The 14,575-nt window shown below is 38.7% G+C and overlaps 2 protein-coding genes across 11 annotated transcripts in view; one reads left to right on the top strand and one right to left on the bottom strand.

The window, feature by feature from the left end:
* c8h12orf29 (chromosome 8 C12orf29 homolog) overlaps positions 1-3,536 on the top strand; it is an 8,116-nt gene extending 4,580 nt beyond the window's left edge. Inside the window, exons 5-7 of the mRNA XM_034878868.1 lie at positions 1,187-1,384; positions 2,821-2,990; positions 3,195-3,536. Of these exons, the coding sequence (XP_034734759.1) occupies positions 1,187-1,384; positions 2,821-2,990; positions 3,195-3,368 (542 nt within the window). The 3' untranslated portion in view covers positions 3,369-3,536. The remainder of the gene's footprint in view (positions 1-1,186; positions 1,385-2,820; positions 2,991-3,194) is intronic.
* Positions 3,537-4,272: 736 nt separating this feature from the next.
* The window catches only part of cep290 (centrosomal protein 290), a 39,797-nt gene continuing 29,494 nt past the window's right edge, over positions 4,273-14,575 (bottom strand). For 6 of the 10 annotated variants that reach the window (XM_034878218.1, XM_034878219.1, XM_034878221.1 and 3 more), the window contains 12 exons: positions 14,009-14,164; positions 13,560-13,683; positions 12,263-13,048; positions 11,773-11,907; positions 11,200-11,286; positions 10,796-10,960; positions 10,557-10,679; positions 9,392-9,561; positions 8,242-8,383; positions 6,960-7,033; positions 6,160-6,254; positions 4,273-4,645 (listed from right to left, as the gene is read on the bottom strand). In XM_034878218.1, coding sequence (XP_034734109.1) covers positions 4,401-4,645; positions 6,160-6,254; positions 6,960-7,033; positions 8,242-8,383; positions 9,392-9,561; positions 10,557-10,679; positions 10,796-10,960; positions 11,200-11,286; positions 11,773-11,907; positions 12,263-13,048; positions 13,560-13,683; positions 14,009-14,164 — 2,302 coding nt within the window. In that variant the 3' untranslated portion in view covers positions 4,273-4,400. The remainder of the gene's footprint in view (positions 4,646-6,159; positions 6,255-6,959; positions 7,034-8,241; positions 8,384-9,391; positions 9,562-10,556; positions 10,680-10,795; positions 10,961-11,199; positions 11,287-11,772; positions 11,908-12,262; positions 13,049-13,559; positions 13,684-14,008; positions 14,165-14,575) is intronic. The other 4 variants (XM_034878226.1, XM_034878227.1, XM_034878222.1 and 1 more) reach the window with 3 other exon arrangements.

Below are 14,575 nucleotides of genomic sequence, written 5' to 3'. Positions count from 1 at the left end.
AAAGGGGTCTGAATACTTTCCGTACCCACTGTACGTACAGCAAACATCTCACTATCTGCAAGCTGCCTGTCCCCAGAACACACTGTAAAAACCACGGTCTCTGTAGACAGCCCAGGGTCCACAAACGGCAACAAAAACAAACGGTGCCCACCTGCACCACGAAGAATACACAGTGTTCCAGCTTTCCAGCTAATAACGACAAGGATTTGGTGGAGGGGATGAGGAGGAGGGAGGGGCAAGCTAGTCTCGTTTTCTTTGAAAATAACTTTGAACGTCAACAAGAAGTAATGTCACCCAACATCGCTTAGAGCACCTTTTAATCCATTCCTTTCATTGGCCAATCTCAGATGTGGCTTTTCCTTTGCCACTCTTCCTAGAAGGCCATCATCCCGCAGTCGCCTCTTCCCTGTGGACGATGAGACTGGCGCTCTGCAGATACCATTTATTGAAGCTGCCAGTTGAGGACCTGTGAGGCGTCTATTTCTCAAACTAGAGGCTCTAATGTACTTGTCCTCTTGCTTAGTTGTGCCCACTTCTTTCCTTTCTGGTTCAAGCCCGTTTTTGGTTGTTGTCTGAAGGGAGTAGTACACACCGTTGTAAGACATCTTCAGTTTCTAGGCAATTTCTCGCACGGAATAGCCTTCATTCCTCAGGAGAAGAATATACTGTTTTTTTTTCAGCCGTTTTGAGAGTATAAACGAAACCCCGAAGGCTGATGCTCCAAATACTCACTTAGCTCAAAGGGAGGCCGGTTTTATACCTTTGCTAATCAGCACAACAGTTTTCAGCAAGGTTTTCTAATCATCAAGTAGCCTTTTAACACGATTAGGTAACACAATGTACCAATAGAATATGAGGGGGCCCCTGTGGCTGGACATGGGCCTCTGTACACCTGTGTAGATATTCCATTAAAAATCTGCCACTTCCAGCTAGAGTAGTCTTTTATTAGTTTAGTTTTGTCATTGACAAAATCAGTGCTTTTCTTTCAAAAATGACTCCAAACTTTTGAACGGTAGTGCACTCTAAAAGGTTTCGGTTTACATAGATGAGAGGAAGAGATACAAGTTCCTGGAAGGAGAAGCAGTATTATTTCTGACTTGGAACATGGTGGACATGTTTTGTTTTCTGTCATTGTGGACGATGCTGCCTGCAGAAGTAGTGATTTGGTCCTTTTTAATTTGTTCAGGATGGGTTCCCGTGGAGAAGGACAACAAACAGTACTGCTGGCACGCGTCTGTGGTGGATGATGGAGTCGGGGCGGCTCTTGTTCTCAGGCCCAGCTCCGACGATGAAGACATGCTAGAAATTGCAGCGGTCCCGTTGGCTGACCTCCTGGAACAAACCCTGGAGCTCATTGGAACCAACGTCAATGGAAACCCTTATGGTAATGGGATACTGTATTTTCCTTTTAATATTTATTTAAGGTAGTGTCTGGGGGGGGGGGCATTTAAAAATTGTTGTTTAAATGCCAGTGTGTGGTTTAACCATCATAGTGGTAAACACATTTTTCACTGCCGCTTTTACATGAAGGGGGCATAGCAGAGAGACGGGGCAAGAAGATGCTGCAACCAACGCGCTGAAAGTGAATAAAGCAGTACAGTATGACAGTGATGTTCACACTTTCCCGTGTACTCCTGTACTGTTTGCATCTGGAAACCAACTGTACCAAAACACGGAATTGGTCTACTGTTTTACGCACCATGAAAAAGTCATAGTATATTACATCAAAAACGTATCATAAAAAGTCTTAGTATTGTATGTCGAAAAAAAGCCTAGTGTGGAAAAAATGTATTAAGTTACAGTATCATGTGTTGAACTAATGCATAGGGCCCTGTTTTAATGGTCAAAGCGCATGGCGCAGGTGCGTTTAGGGCGTGTCCTATGGCGGAAAAAAGGGTCCGTGCAAGAGATATACTTTTGAACCGGGTTTTCATTAATTCATAGGTGTGGCGTAAAATGCAATAAACCAATAACTGTCATCTCCCATTCCCTTTAAAAGCAAGGCCAATTGCTATTATGGTGGCGGATTTGCGCCCTAATATTGTTGTCGTCCTTGAGTGCCAAGAAAGGCGCCTTTAAATAAAATGTATTATTATATGTAATCTTTTTGCATGATTGTGTACTGCTGGCTCATCCTGTGTGTATAGATGGATATTTATTGATCCCAAAAAATGGGAAATCACGCGGTTAAAGCAGCACATTGGAAGAAAAATACATACATACAATATACATGAAATAATAATAATACAAAATATAAGAAAAATATATATACAGGATGGGGAAACTGTGCAACTGCTTAAGTAATATGCTAAATGTATAATGGTATGCTAAAAAATGTAAATGAACCAATTGTGCAGGTGGCCCTTGCAATATTGTGGTGTCTAAAGTTTCATCTAGCACCCAGTGATGACGTGTTAAAGAGTTTTATTGCTATGTGTAACAAGCATAGTGTGTGCGTGCTGTGCATTACTCTAGGTGCATAGGCACTAATGCGCTGTTAAAATAACAATGAAATGCTGCGTTGACTGTAGACCAGGTTTTTGTTGGTCAATGACACGATCACTTCCCGCTGCCTAGAACTGCCCTGAACACACCTTACAGTAAGGCTAGTACGCCATGACTCGCCCATGACAAAAATCACCAGTGCGTTACAGTTGTTAGGAATGTGTAGAGCTTCGCCCACTCACAATGAAGATAAAATGCGGACCCACTTGTAATAACATTTCTGCATACCAGTGGTAAAAAAGTCTTTAATCCTATTGGAACAGTAACAGAAGCACTGAATTATTTATTAGCAACAACGTTGTTTTGTTCTAACAGGATTGGGGAGTAAGAAGCAGCCCCTCCACTGCCTGGTGCCCCACGGGAGCATTGGGATCAGAAACCCTCCACCGGTGGACTTCCAGCAGCTGTGCTCCTGGTTCCAGGAGAGTCCAGAGGGCCGAGTTGAGGGCATCGTCTGGCACTGCAACGACGGCACACTCATTAAGGTTAGAAAACTTCCCATCCAGTGTCGATCACCATGACTCTTAACTCACCATACTCAAACAATTTTATAGGAGGGGGAACTGGACTGAATAACACAAACATTTTAATTAGTTATAAAAGTGAGGTTTTAAATATAAATCACTATGTTTTTTTTTTTTTTTTTGAAGAAATCCAAAACTTCGATAACCACTGGCCGTTGTCTCTAGGTTCATCGTCATCACCTGGGACTGAGGTGGCCCGATGGGGAAACCTGCCTTGGTGACAAGTCGGTGGTCATTCATGTTGACGAATACAACAGCAGCCAGGACCTGTTCACATCCTTCTCCAGACTTAATGGACACTGTTTCAGTCGGCTGCCGGACATCCACTTTGACTTGTGAACACAGTCGGAGATATTGAAACTTTCCTTTTTCTTAAGCTTCTGCTGTTACTCTGAGGACGTTCCATTTAAAATGGCTGCCAGATATTTTTGTCAATATAATTCCAGAGGGGCGGGCACAGAGGAGCGTATTAAAGCCTGCAGATGTTTGACATTTGCAGAAATGTGTCCAGCTTTAGTGTAAACATGACTGACCAACTGGACATTTTTGTTCAAAATGTTCCACTAATATACTGTAAATATTGTATGTACTGTACTCTCATTGCTAAATGAATAAATGACAAGTAAACATTTGTATTTAACGGATTATTTTTTTTTATTCAATTGATTATAAAAGCGACTTTATTGACCAGAACATAGAAAAACTGTCAGAACTGTACAGAGAGAAATAAATAGGTTGAATATTAACAGAATAAGCTGCCTTATGGAAGAAACTTTAGGAGCTACATCACTTGTTTTTTCTGATAAACAATTTTTAGGCTGTTAGGATGAATAAGTAAACAAGCTTACAAATCTGATCAGAAGGGATGCACTTTATATTAATGGCCCACAAGTAACAAATGTAATGTTACGGTTCAGATAAATGACAATGTTAAGTTATTCTGCTTGTTAGTATCCTTTGTCAAAAGGAGATAGGGTCTAGTAGTAATGAGTCTCCATATAGAACAACTAAGGTTATTACAGAAAGGTTTGATAAAAGGAAGGCTTTCTAAATATTTTATAGTAGAAACAATATGTATTGTCCTCTTCACAGTAAGATTATTATTATTATTATTATTATTGGTATTGACCACAGGAAAAAAGGATTCTTGTTAATTGCCCTGTTGGTGCTTCCCTGCTAGTTTTGGCACCACCGTTTGGTGCCTCAGCGTTTTCGAAACAATGATACAAACTCATTTGCGTTGAGACTAACATTGTATTAAGGGTTGATACCCGGTCAGAGATCTAAATTGAAAAAAACTAAAAGTACATCTTGGTGTAGTTTTAACAGTCCTAACGTCTTTAAAAACAAACAAGGCACCGTAACCCCGAGTTACCCAATGGACACATTGGGCAGTTCAGGTTTTACACCAAACTGGTCGCACACCTTCTTCAGCTGTTCCTCCAGCAGAATGTTCTTCTTCACCTCTAAATTGTAGTTATACTTTAAGTCTTCAATCTCTTCAAAAAATGTCGGGTCAAAGTTCTCCAGTTCTTTCTTCAGTTTTATGATCTCAGTTTGCAGTGCTGTTTTCTCTGTTTGGGCTGCCTGCAGAAGTTGTTTGAGCTTCCCGTAGTCTAAGAATACAAGAGGGAAATCTGGTTTTCTTTATAGCAATTAACATCACATACATTAGGCTGTTGTCTGTCTAACTTAAAATGATGGGGCCATAATGTGTGATGTCATTAACCAGAGTTTTAATGACCTGAACATAGCAGATTATAAAGAAGCTAGCATGTACAGATGACATATAGCTCATCTATGGTGGCTTGAGAAAGTTTACACACCCATGCTAAAGTTGATTTAAAAAAGGAATAAAAAAGATTTTTTTTTCAAATAGATGTGGGAAAATAACATTTTTATTGACACCAATTTTCTTTGTGAATGAATAATGTATTGTAAATAAATAAATAAATGTTCTTCCGTAAAATACAGGGAGCATAGGTATACACACCACTATGTTAAATTCCCATAGAGGCAGGCACATTTTTATATTTAAAGGCCAGTTATTTCATGGATCATGATACTATGCATCCTGATAGAGTTCCCTTGGTCTTTGGAATTAGACTAACCCCCCATCATCACATACTCTTCACCATACCTAGAGATTGGCATGGTGTTCTTTCAGTTGGCCTAATAGCTGGTTTGATTTGCTTTCAGAGATGATTTTATGGAAAGCTCCCGATGCTAATCTCTATGTATGGTGAATGGTATGTGATGAAGGGGGGGTATTTTAATTCCAAAGGCCAAGGGAACTGTATAAGGATGCATAGTATCCTGATCCATGAAATAACTGGCCTTTAAATATAAAAATGTTCCTGCCTCTATGGGAATTTAACATAACATAACATTATACTTATGCCCCGTGTATTTTAAGGAAGAATATTTATTTATTTAAAATACATTTTTCAGTCACAAAGAAAATTGGTGTCCTTAAAAGGTCGGATTTCCAATTTTTTTTTAATTAAGGCATTAAGATCAATTTCTAAAAGATGGTTTTTTATTCAATTTTAGCCTGGGTGTGTAAACCTTCTCAAGCTACTGTAGATGCATCCTTGCTCTTCAGTGTCAGGTTCAAATCGGAAATATGTGGCATGTTTTTCTGTTAACAGCAACTGTCAACTGACTACTTTGCAAGCCTTTGTTTTTTACTTAATAACAAAAAGATATTTTCAAACTCTTGATGTTGAGAAAAATTACAACAGAATTACTTAAAGGAACAAGCCAATTTATTGGGACTTTAGCTTATACATTCATTATATTCTTATACATATTCATTTAGCTTGTATCCCCGGAGTTAGAGTTAGTGACTATACAAATCACAACATGTAAAAAGGAACATGTTGGCGTTATTTTGTCACTTATTAGGAGCAGTAGGCTAGTTGGAGCCGGTTACCCGCAGCCTCTGTGCTAAGCTAGGCTAGTGGTGGGTTTCAGACAGAGTTCCGGCACGCAGAGATGAGAAGTGAATGTAACTAACTCTGGGGGGATACGGTGAAGAAGCTAAAGTCCCAATAGGTCGGTGTGTTCCTTTAATGAACTCCAATTTTAGACAGCTTCATTTGCAAAAAATGTAGTCTGGAAGTCTCACCCAGTTTAGAAGATGTTGCACCGTACCGCTCACTGTACTCGGTCAGCTGTTGTTTCAGTTCTTTGTTCTCCTTCTCCAGCTCCGTGTTGATCATTCTGAAGACAAGATCAACAACATTCAGATTTTTGGCAAAAACAAGATTCCAAGTTCACAGGATTGGAAATTATCACATTTATAACATACTATACTAAATTCTTTTGTGTTGTTCAATGTTTTTTGTGACATTCTATACTATGACTTTATTTCCAACATTCTATGATTTTTTGTGATTGTTGTGCTATACTATGACTATGAAATTCGAGATACTATACCATGACTTATTTGGGATCTTTTTTTTTTAATTAACTTCTTTTAGAATCAGAATCAGCATCATTTGCCAGGTATGAGGACACATGGGAGGAATTTTTCTTTGGAGCATCGTTACTCAGAATGTGCTTACACATACAAAACAACCAAAACAAACACTAATATATACACAATATATACATACTTTAAACAGAAACAATATACTAGGTCAGATACTGTACTATGACTTTTTCCGGAAGTATGGAGGTGGACCCATGTGTGTAGTGTGTAATAACAACAGTGTGTAAATAGATCAATAAAGAGTTTTCATTAAATCAATTATTACATTTCCTCAAGATACATAAAAGACACTTTCACCATAAATTGGTGCTTAAAACATCAGAATGCAGGAAGTCAAATCTTCCTGGGGGAGGACCCCCAGTCCTTCACTTCATGTGTCTCCCAAAGACCCATTCTGAGCCAGGTAAAACCCCCGCTATTACTCATTAACAAACCTCATTGCCTGGAACTCTCTGGTGAGTCCTCCTCCTGTCTTTGCAGCAGTGGGGAAGCTTTTTAACATGTCAACCTAAGAAGTGACAAAGCCATTAATTCTGCAGCACTTTTCCAAACATTGATAACTTTTTTGTTACAAACACAAGACATGCACATATGGTGTTTTCTTTAAAAGGAGAACTCCATCCTTTTCTACATGTAAACGGCAGTTTATAGACATAACTACTCTGGGAAAACAGTTGTATAATGTCTTCTGTGACTTCTTTGGTGGATCTTTCAAAGTCTAAAAAAAACAACCTTTGTGATGTCAAGAGGGGTTTTGCCACTTGGACTTGGATTTAAACAGAACGCCTGTGTTATAAACTGGGGGCTCGGGGTTTGAAAAAAATGTGGGTAACCGGGCAGGGAGAGTCTAACTACACACTATTGAATTGCATTATGGGAAGAGGAGGGGAGGAGCCAGGAAGCTTTGAACTAGATCAAACAGGGGCACCCATATCACCCCTCTACTCTGCTCCCTTCACTGGCTTCCTGTAACCTACAGGATCCAATTCAAAATTCTTAACATAGCCTATAGGGCTCTACATGGTCAGGCCCCTCCTTATCTTGCCGACATAATTCACCTACACACCCCCTCCAGGTCTCTCAGGTCTACCAACTAAAATCTGCTATCCACGCCGCGCACTCGTCTGATGATATGTAGGGATAGAGCCTTTGTTGCTATGGCACCCGGACTCTGGAATGCTCTGCCAACCAGCATTAGGTCTGCTGAGAATGTGGACTGTTTTAAGGGACTCACTTGTTACGGCTAGCTTTTGGGAAACCTGTGTCTTTTAAATATTTATAATTGTATCTGTTGTAAAGCGCTTTGTGACCCTATTGAATTTGACCATTATTTGTTATTATTCTTTAATGAATCCATCCCTCGATGTCCCTCAACTTTAGGAAAGTGCAGCATTTAATGGCTGTAACACTTAAATAGCATCTGTGACTGCAAAATCGACTCAAAGACTAGGCACTTGCTCTTTAGATGATACACATTTTTGAACAAAAGCAAAAAGCCATCCAGACCAGACCAAATCCGTTTGTAACAGACTGAGCCTTGACCTTTATGTAAAAACCGATTCATGGCAAACTGCAACAAAAATATTACAATAATTAAGACTACTGTCTACTAAAGAAAAGTATTATATTAATACTTGATTCAACATTTGACAAAAGCCCACGGCCAAATCACAAATGTGAAAATGCGATCCAGTTTGTCAAGAGTATCAAGTGTACCTGATCTTCAAGTTGCCGGATGTTTATCTGAGCTCTCTCCTCGCGCTCGTTCACCTCCTTCAGCTGGTGTTTGAGCTCAGACAGACTGGAGGTCTTCTGGGAGAGCTCCTTCTCCAACTCCTTCATCTTGTTCTCAAACATTCTGCCGATGGAAGAGAAACAACTGGCTCACACGGTGTAAACTGCATTTGTAGCCTGGAGCTTCTACAAGTGAAGGACACGGGGCCGAGGTTTTGAATTCCTGAGCTTATCTATAATAACTGTCCCTACATAAGACTAATGGACTAGGTAATAAAGAAAAGAGGGCTTCTCTCTCTCTCTCTCTCTCTCTCTCTCTCTCTCTCTCTCTGCACATCTCCTTAAGGTCTGCAACTTGATTCTGTGAAACACAAACAAGAGAAAAACTAAACATAAAACACCCTTTGCCAAAAACACTTGCTCTTACCACGTTGGAGAGGTGTTCTCTTCACGGACGAACCCTAAACATAACACCACTGACTGGCTTTCAAATATTTCAAATAAAATAAAAACAGATGGTCAACCATGTTATGAGCGTTGGATAGTTGGCCACCAGAAGGCACTCTACTACGTCACTTTTGGCAACACTGATTTTTTTTGTTATTGTGTTTTTATTCAAAGGACTTTGGGTTTCATATTTTATAAGTTTATATATATGTTGTAATATCAGATTTTTAAATAACCAAATATTTGTATCGTATCGCCTTAAAAATCATTTGTCGGTCTGTTTCTTTGCTACGGCTTTTGATATGTCTTCATCTTTGTACTCTATGTGTAATTGTTGTATAGCTCTGTGCGTATTTTAATTTCTTCTTTTAGTGGAGTTGCTCAGGAAAGTAAAATTACATTTTAAAAAACTGTAGTATCGCAAGTGTTAATCTTTTTTTTGTGGTGCCTTTTTATTCAATTCAATATTCAATATATCCAATAAAACAAATGAATTCCTTTTATTTGTTTTAAATTCAACAAGCGAGTTGCTGTATTTTATTACACTAAAAAGCAGCAGAAATGCAGAACCGAGTACACTTTAATGTCTATTTATTAAAACATAAGTATTGTGTTATTCAACGTCATTATTCAACATATAGCATATTTTCCTCATATCATGCAGTAAAACAAACAGTTAGCTGACCTTGTTACCACAGACGCCTTCCAGGTTTTACTGTCAGCTCCCTCGGGGATGGCTTTGGATAGAGCTGCTCGCAGTCTTTGCTTGGTTTCTTCAAGCTCTGCCTCAAGCTTCTCATTGGTCGCCTCCAGAGTCGCCTTGGTCACTCTCAGCCTCTCGGTAGCTTCCATCTCCTGTAGCAATGGGAAACACGCATACCCAGGTGGGACAGCACAGATGAAAACACATATTCACAAGGTTTTATCACAAATGAGAAATCCTAGTTATGAAAGAAACACTTCTGTCAAAACAATCATTGGCATTGTAAAAACCTCCAGGACAAACATCTTCAGCACATAATAATTCTACCTTCCATTAACACCATAAACAGTAGGGGTGTGCAAAAAAATCGATTTGTATTTAAATCGCAATTCAAGATCTACCGATTTTTTATTGTATGTCTACTGCAATAACATGGTAGATAGATGGATAGATGGATAGATAGATCGATCGATCGATAGATGGATGGATAGATAGATAGATAGATAGATAGATAGATAGATAGATTCAAGGTCCCAGTAGCTTACAGTCATCACACACAACATACACATACATCAATAAGAGGATGTTGAAATATCAAATAACAAACAAATCCATATGAATTATATATATATATATATATATATATATATATATATATATATATATATATATATATATATATATACTGTTTATAAAATTAACTACATTTACCTCCTGTAAATCATTTTAATCAATCGAGAATCAATAATCCATATTGAATTGAATTGTGAGCCTAAAAATCGGAACCTTATCGTGACATTTTCTGAATCGTACACCCGTGGTAAACAGGCTGTAAAAGACATTGGACATTTTGCAGAATTGTATTTTGCTCAAATAAGTTTAAAAAGTAATGGTGTTTTTTTATTTATTGATTTATTTTTTAACTTTTTTGTCACAGTCACATCAACGATAAAAAACGTTTTGTGACCGACAAGTTTTCAGGACTCAGTCTCTGAATCCATTTTCTGAAGCTAGTGACCAAACACTAAGACACCCACTTTGAAATCAAAATTATTAAAGATTACAATGTTTTTCTTCAGAAACTGCTTTGGAACATTTACATTTTATTGTGGAACTAATTAACTAAACATATACAGTATGTAGTCACCCTTTTGATCTCCTTGCGTAGACGTTCATTTTCCATGACTATTTTCTCCAGTCCTTTGGTTTTAGCTTCAAGTTTGGAGCTCAGCTCAGCTTCACTTTGACTCTTTAGTTTTGCTAAGTCAGCCTAGGAAAAAAACAAAAGCAAACTATAGTTAACATGCGCTGTAGTAACAGAACAGATACATTAATAAACTTTTCCAACAGAACATATATGACGTGTAAGACGTGGTGGTCAACAACCTTTAGTTTTTCGGTTTCTTGCTCCAAGGCTGCGACCTTGTCTTGATTTGCAGGTGCGCTGGATTTCTTTAGCGTCTCATTTTCCCTCTGCACCCTCTCCACCACCTTCTTCATCAACCCAATGGTCTTCTCAAGTTCAGGTATGGTTTTACCACTTTGACCGGACTGATGAGGAAAACATTAGAAATCACTTTTATGATCTACAATTGCTGCTATCCAATTTCTATCTCACTATTTGTTTCTTATTAAATTACATTTTTGTTAATGTCATTGTTTGTTTTGTGTTTTTTCACTTCACAAACCGTATAGATGTGTATACTCTTATTTGTTGTTATTTCTGTGTTTAGTCATTTCTGGTAAAATACTTGTGTACAGAAACAACAGGTGACTTTAAGTTGACATACTCCACGTATGTGGGTCAGCTTTTTGTCCACCTCTGCCTTTTCCTTTTTCAGCGCACTGCACATCTCCTTAAGGTCTGCAACTTGATTCTGTGAAACACATACAAGAGAAAAACTAAACATAAAACACTCTTTGCCAAAAACACTTGCTCTTACCTAAGTCAATATTGTACTACTATATCTTTTCAATTAATATATGGGATTCTACACATTTTTGTTGAACTGTTTGGAAAGTTATGATACTGAATTAAACGCAGACAGAGAAGACATTTGACACAATGAATGAAGTCACTTTTAATTGAATCAGAATTGTAATATTTTTAAAGAAGAATTTAACCTAAGGCAAATGGTCAAGTTGTAAATCAAGAGAAAACAGCTCTCACTGATGAGGACTGTTACCACTTTCGGACACAAGATTAGTTTCATTCTTTGTATCTAACTCCTGGAACTGTAAATAAGCAGATATCCCAAAATATCAAACTGATTCTATAACATGCCTTACACACTCAGCACCAATATCAAACCATGGCATAGCACAAAGCAACGACTTCTCAATGAAGGTTATGCACATTGTACCTTAAGTCTTGGTAAATCTTTGTTGGTTTGCTCCACCTGAAAGCGCAGCTCCAGGTTCTCAGAGGCCAGCTTGAGGTTTTCTTTTTGAAGGTCCTGATCTCTCTGTGAGGGAGTGCCAGTGCCTCGACCCGAAGTCTATAGGAAGTGAATGACACAAAATCATCCAGGTGAAAATAATGGAAAGTCATAATAGACATAAACACTGCTGTGGAGGAACCGATAGAACCTTCAAAATCAAATGCTTTAAGGGAGTAGAAGAACAGCTCTATTGTTTCTTAGGGTCACGGAACTGTCTCTACCTACACACAACCACAGAAACCTTTAGTCCGTAACAGACAATGCAGAGAAATCACCAATGCGCTAACAAGCCACGCACACTTACTGTATTTTACTTTTAAACTAAACTTTTAAAGTTTTGTTCTGCCGCATCTACCACAAAGCTATCATGACACTAACACTTCAGCTGGGTGACTACAAAAGCTTGCAGTACCTTCAGATATCTAAGAGATCGGCTCTCTTGTTTTCGTACACGATCATCCCTTTTTTTCCTGATAAAAAGTGAGTGGTTGCTCAGTTCGGAGCTGACGTCCACATCTGGTTCTTCTGAGCAAGACGGTTCTGGTTTATGTACCTCCGTTACATCCTTTGTTGTCACAACCTCTTTATCTTTCAGATCAGCCTGTTCCTCAGCCTCCTCTGTCTTTTCTTCCCTAAGCCACACATCATCATCATCTTGATCATCTCGTTCACAAACACCTTCGTTATTCAAGGCTTCAGCGCCCGTTCCCGCCACGGCTGGCTCAGAGGATGACAGAACAGTTCCTGTTCTTTCCGACGGATCCTCAGGATCCGGCTCACTTCCTTTAATGGTCCGTGTTTCTTCAACCTCTTCCAGTTCAGAACCACCTTGGATGTCTCGTGGATGATCTATAGTTTCTGCTTCTGTGTCATCTTCTACAACTTGACTGGCGTCCTCTTCTTCTCCGGTCACATCAGCGTTGTTTGCTGCCGTGTCTTCTGCGACATCAGGACTCAAGCACTCTTGCTCCGTGCAAACATCCTCTGCTCCCACAACGCTGGTTTGGGTTTCTCTAGCTACCTGGCTTTGCTTTGGCTCTCTCTGTTGATCAGCAGGATCTTCAACAGTTCCAAGGCTAACAGAGCGGCTGTAGGACTCAGACAGATGCTGCGCTGCATTCCCTTCGCATGCCTCATCCGCAACATCACAAGTGACAGAACACATCCTTCTCAAAGCCCATGAAGAGGAGCTTTTTGCCTTCATAGGCAATAAATCAGATTAAATCCAATGAAGAAGGAGATACATAAAGAAAGAGAGTAAAGAATGATGAATAGAGAGATTGAAGAAAAAACGTTTTGGCTTAACAGGAACACATTTTACAGAGATGTGAAATGAGGTCTTGTACAGTACATGTAAGAATATGTATTGTGGACTGACTACTGGACAACCTGCAACAAATGGGAGGTATTGTAATCTCTATAATAAGTAATTAGGGCTGAAAAAAAGTATGTCCATTATCAATTGACATAGATTCATCTTTTAGTCTACAAAATGGTAAATGAAAAAGAAAAGTTCACAAGTTGTAAGATTTGAGGGTAATGGCTTCAATGAATAACTAAAACAATATAAATCTCATTTAACAAATTCATGAAATAAGGTACATTTTATTAATCATTCTAGCATTAAACGTATTATCATGTATTCATGTTATCATGGTAATTATCAGGATACTCCAGAGAATATCCTGCGCATGTTGATGAGCACTTACAGAGGGTCTTGATGAAGGCTCTTTGGAGATCTGGCTCTCTATGGAGTGGAGTCTCTCTTCCAGGTAGCGGTTCCTCAGGGTCAGATTCTCCATGGCGTCATCACGAGGTAAAGCCTGGTGCTGTCTGCGAGTTTACAAATAGTTTACCCGTACTGGCATGTGTGTTGGCGTCAGCAAAAACATTAGTGCATCTTATTGTATGAAATGTGTTACATATATACAATCTTCCCGTTATTATTATGTCAATTCAGCACGTTGTAAACGTGGCTTCCTTTTCATCAATCTGTTTTTACAAGTTCAAATAAAGATTATATATAATTCGGTAAATATTTTTTAATTACGTAATTCACAAGTATAATAAACAATAGTGAACTACAAAAATGTGTAACTCTTAAAAATGCTTGAATTTTAGTGTCTTGCTTTGACTTATTTATACAACTGCTAGATACTTTATGGTGAAGATTTGTGTCTCCAGGTCTGAGTTCTTCTTCTTCAGCTCTTCCATCTCCTTCTCCAGTTCACTGGATCGCACTCCGACCACCTGATCAGCAGTCACACCACGACCCTTCAGCTTTTTCTGCAGTGCACTCTTCTCTTGCTCCAGTCTGCATGCACAATAAAAACATAGAAATATTAGGGTAATACAATTAGCTGCACTCTGTTTTGACATTTAACAGATTTGAAAGCGGTAGTAGCTTGATTATGGCCTGATTATGATTTTTATCATGATTTCAAGTTTGCAAACTTGAGTCCCTTGTGCTATCATTTTGAACCAAATGTTCCAAATTGCCTATTGCAGTTGGCGGTGCAACATGGCGGGCACAATGGAAGAGGACCCACTCCATGTAGATATAAAAGTCTCATTCTAAACCAGCAAAAACACAATGAATCTTAGTTTCATGTGATTATACACTAAGGAAAACAATAATGAATATCATATTCCATATCTACCAATAGATCCCCCTAAATCTTACACACTGATCATTCTGTCATGTATACAAAGAGCAAAATCAAAG

This window comes from Etheostoma cragini, chromosome 8 (assembly GCF_013103735.1).
Source record: "Etheostoma cragini isolate CJK2018 chromosome 8, CSU_Ecrag_1.0, whole genome shotgun sequence".
NCBI classification, from domain to species: domain Eukaryota; kingdom Metazoa; phylum Chordata; class Actinopteri; order Perciformes; family Percidae; genus Etheostoma; species Etheostoma cragini.
Note: the sequence above shows the minus strand (reverse complement) of the source record. Positions and strands in the feature narration are given on the sequence as shown.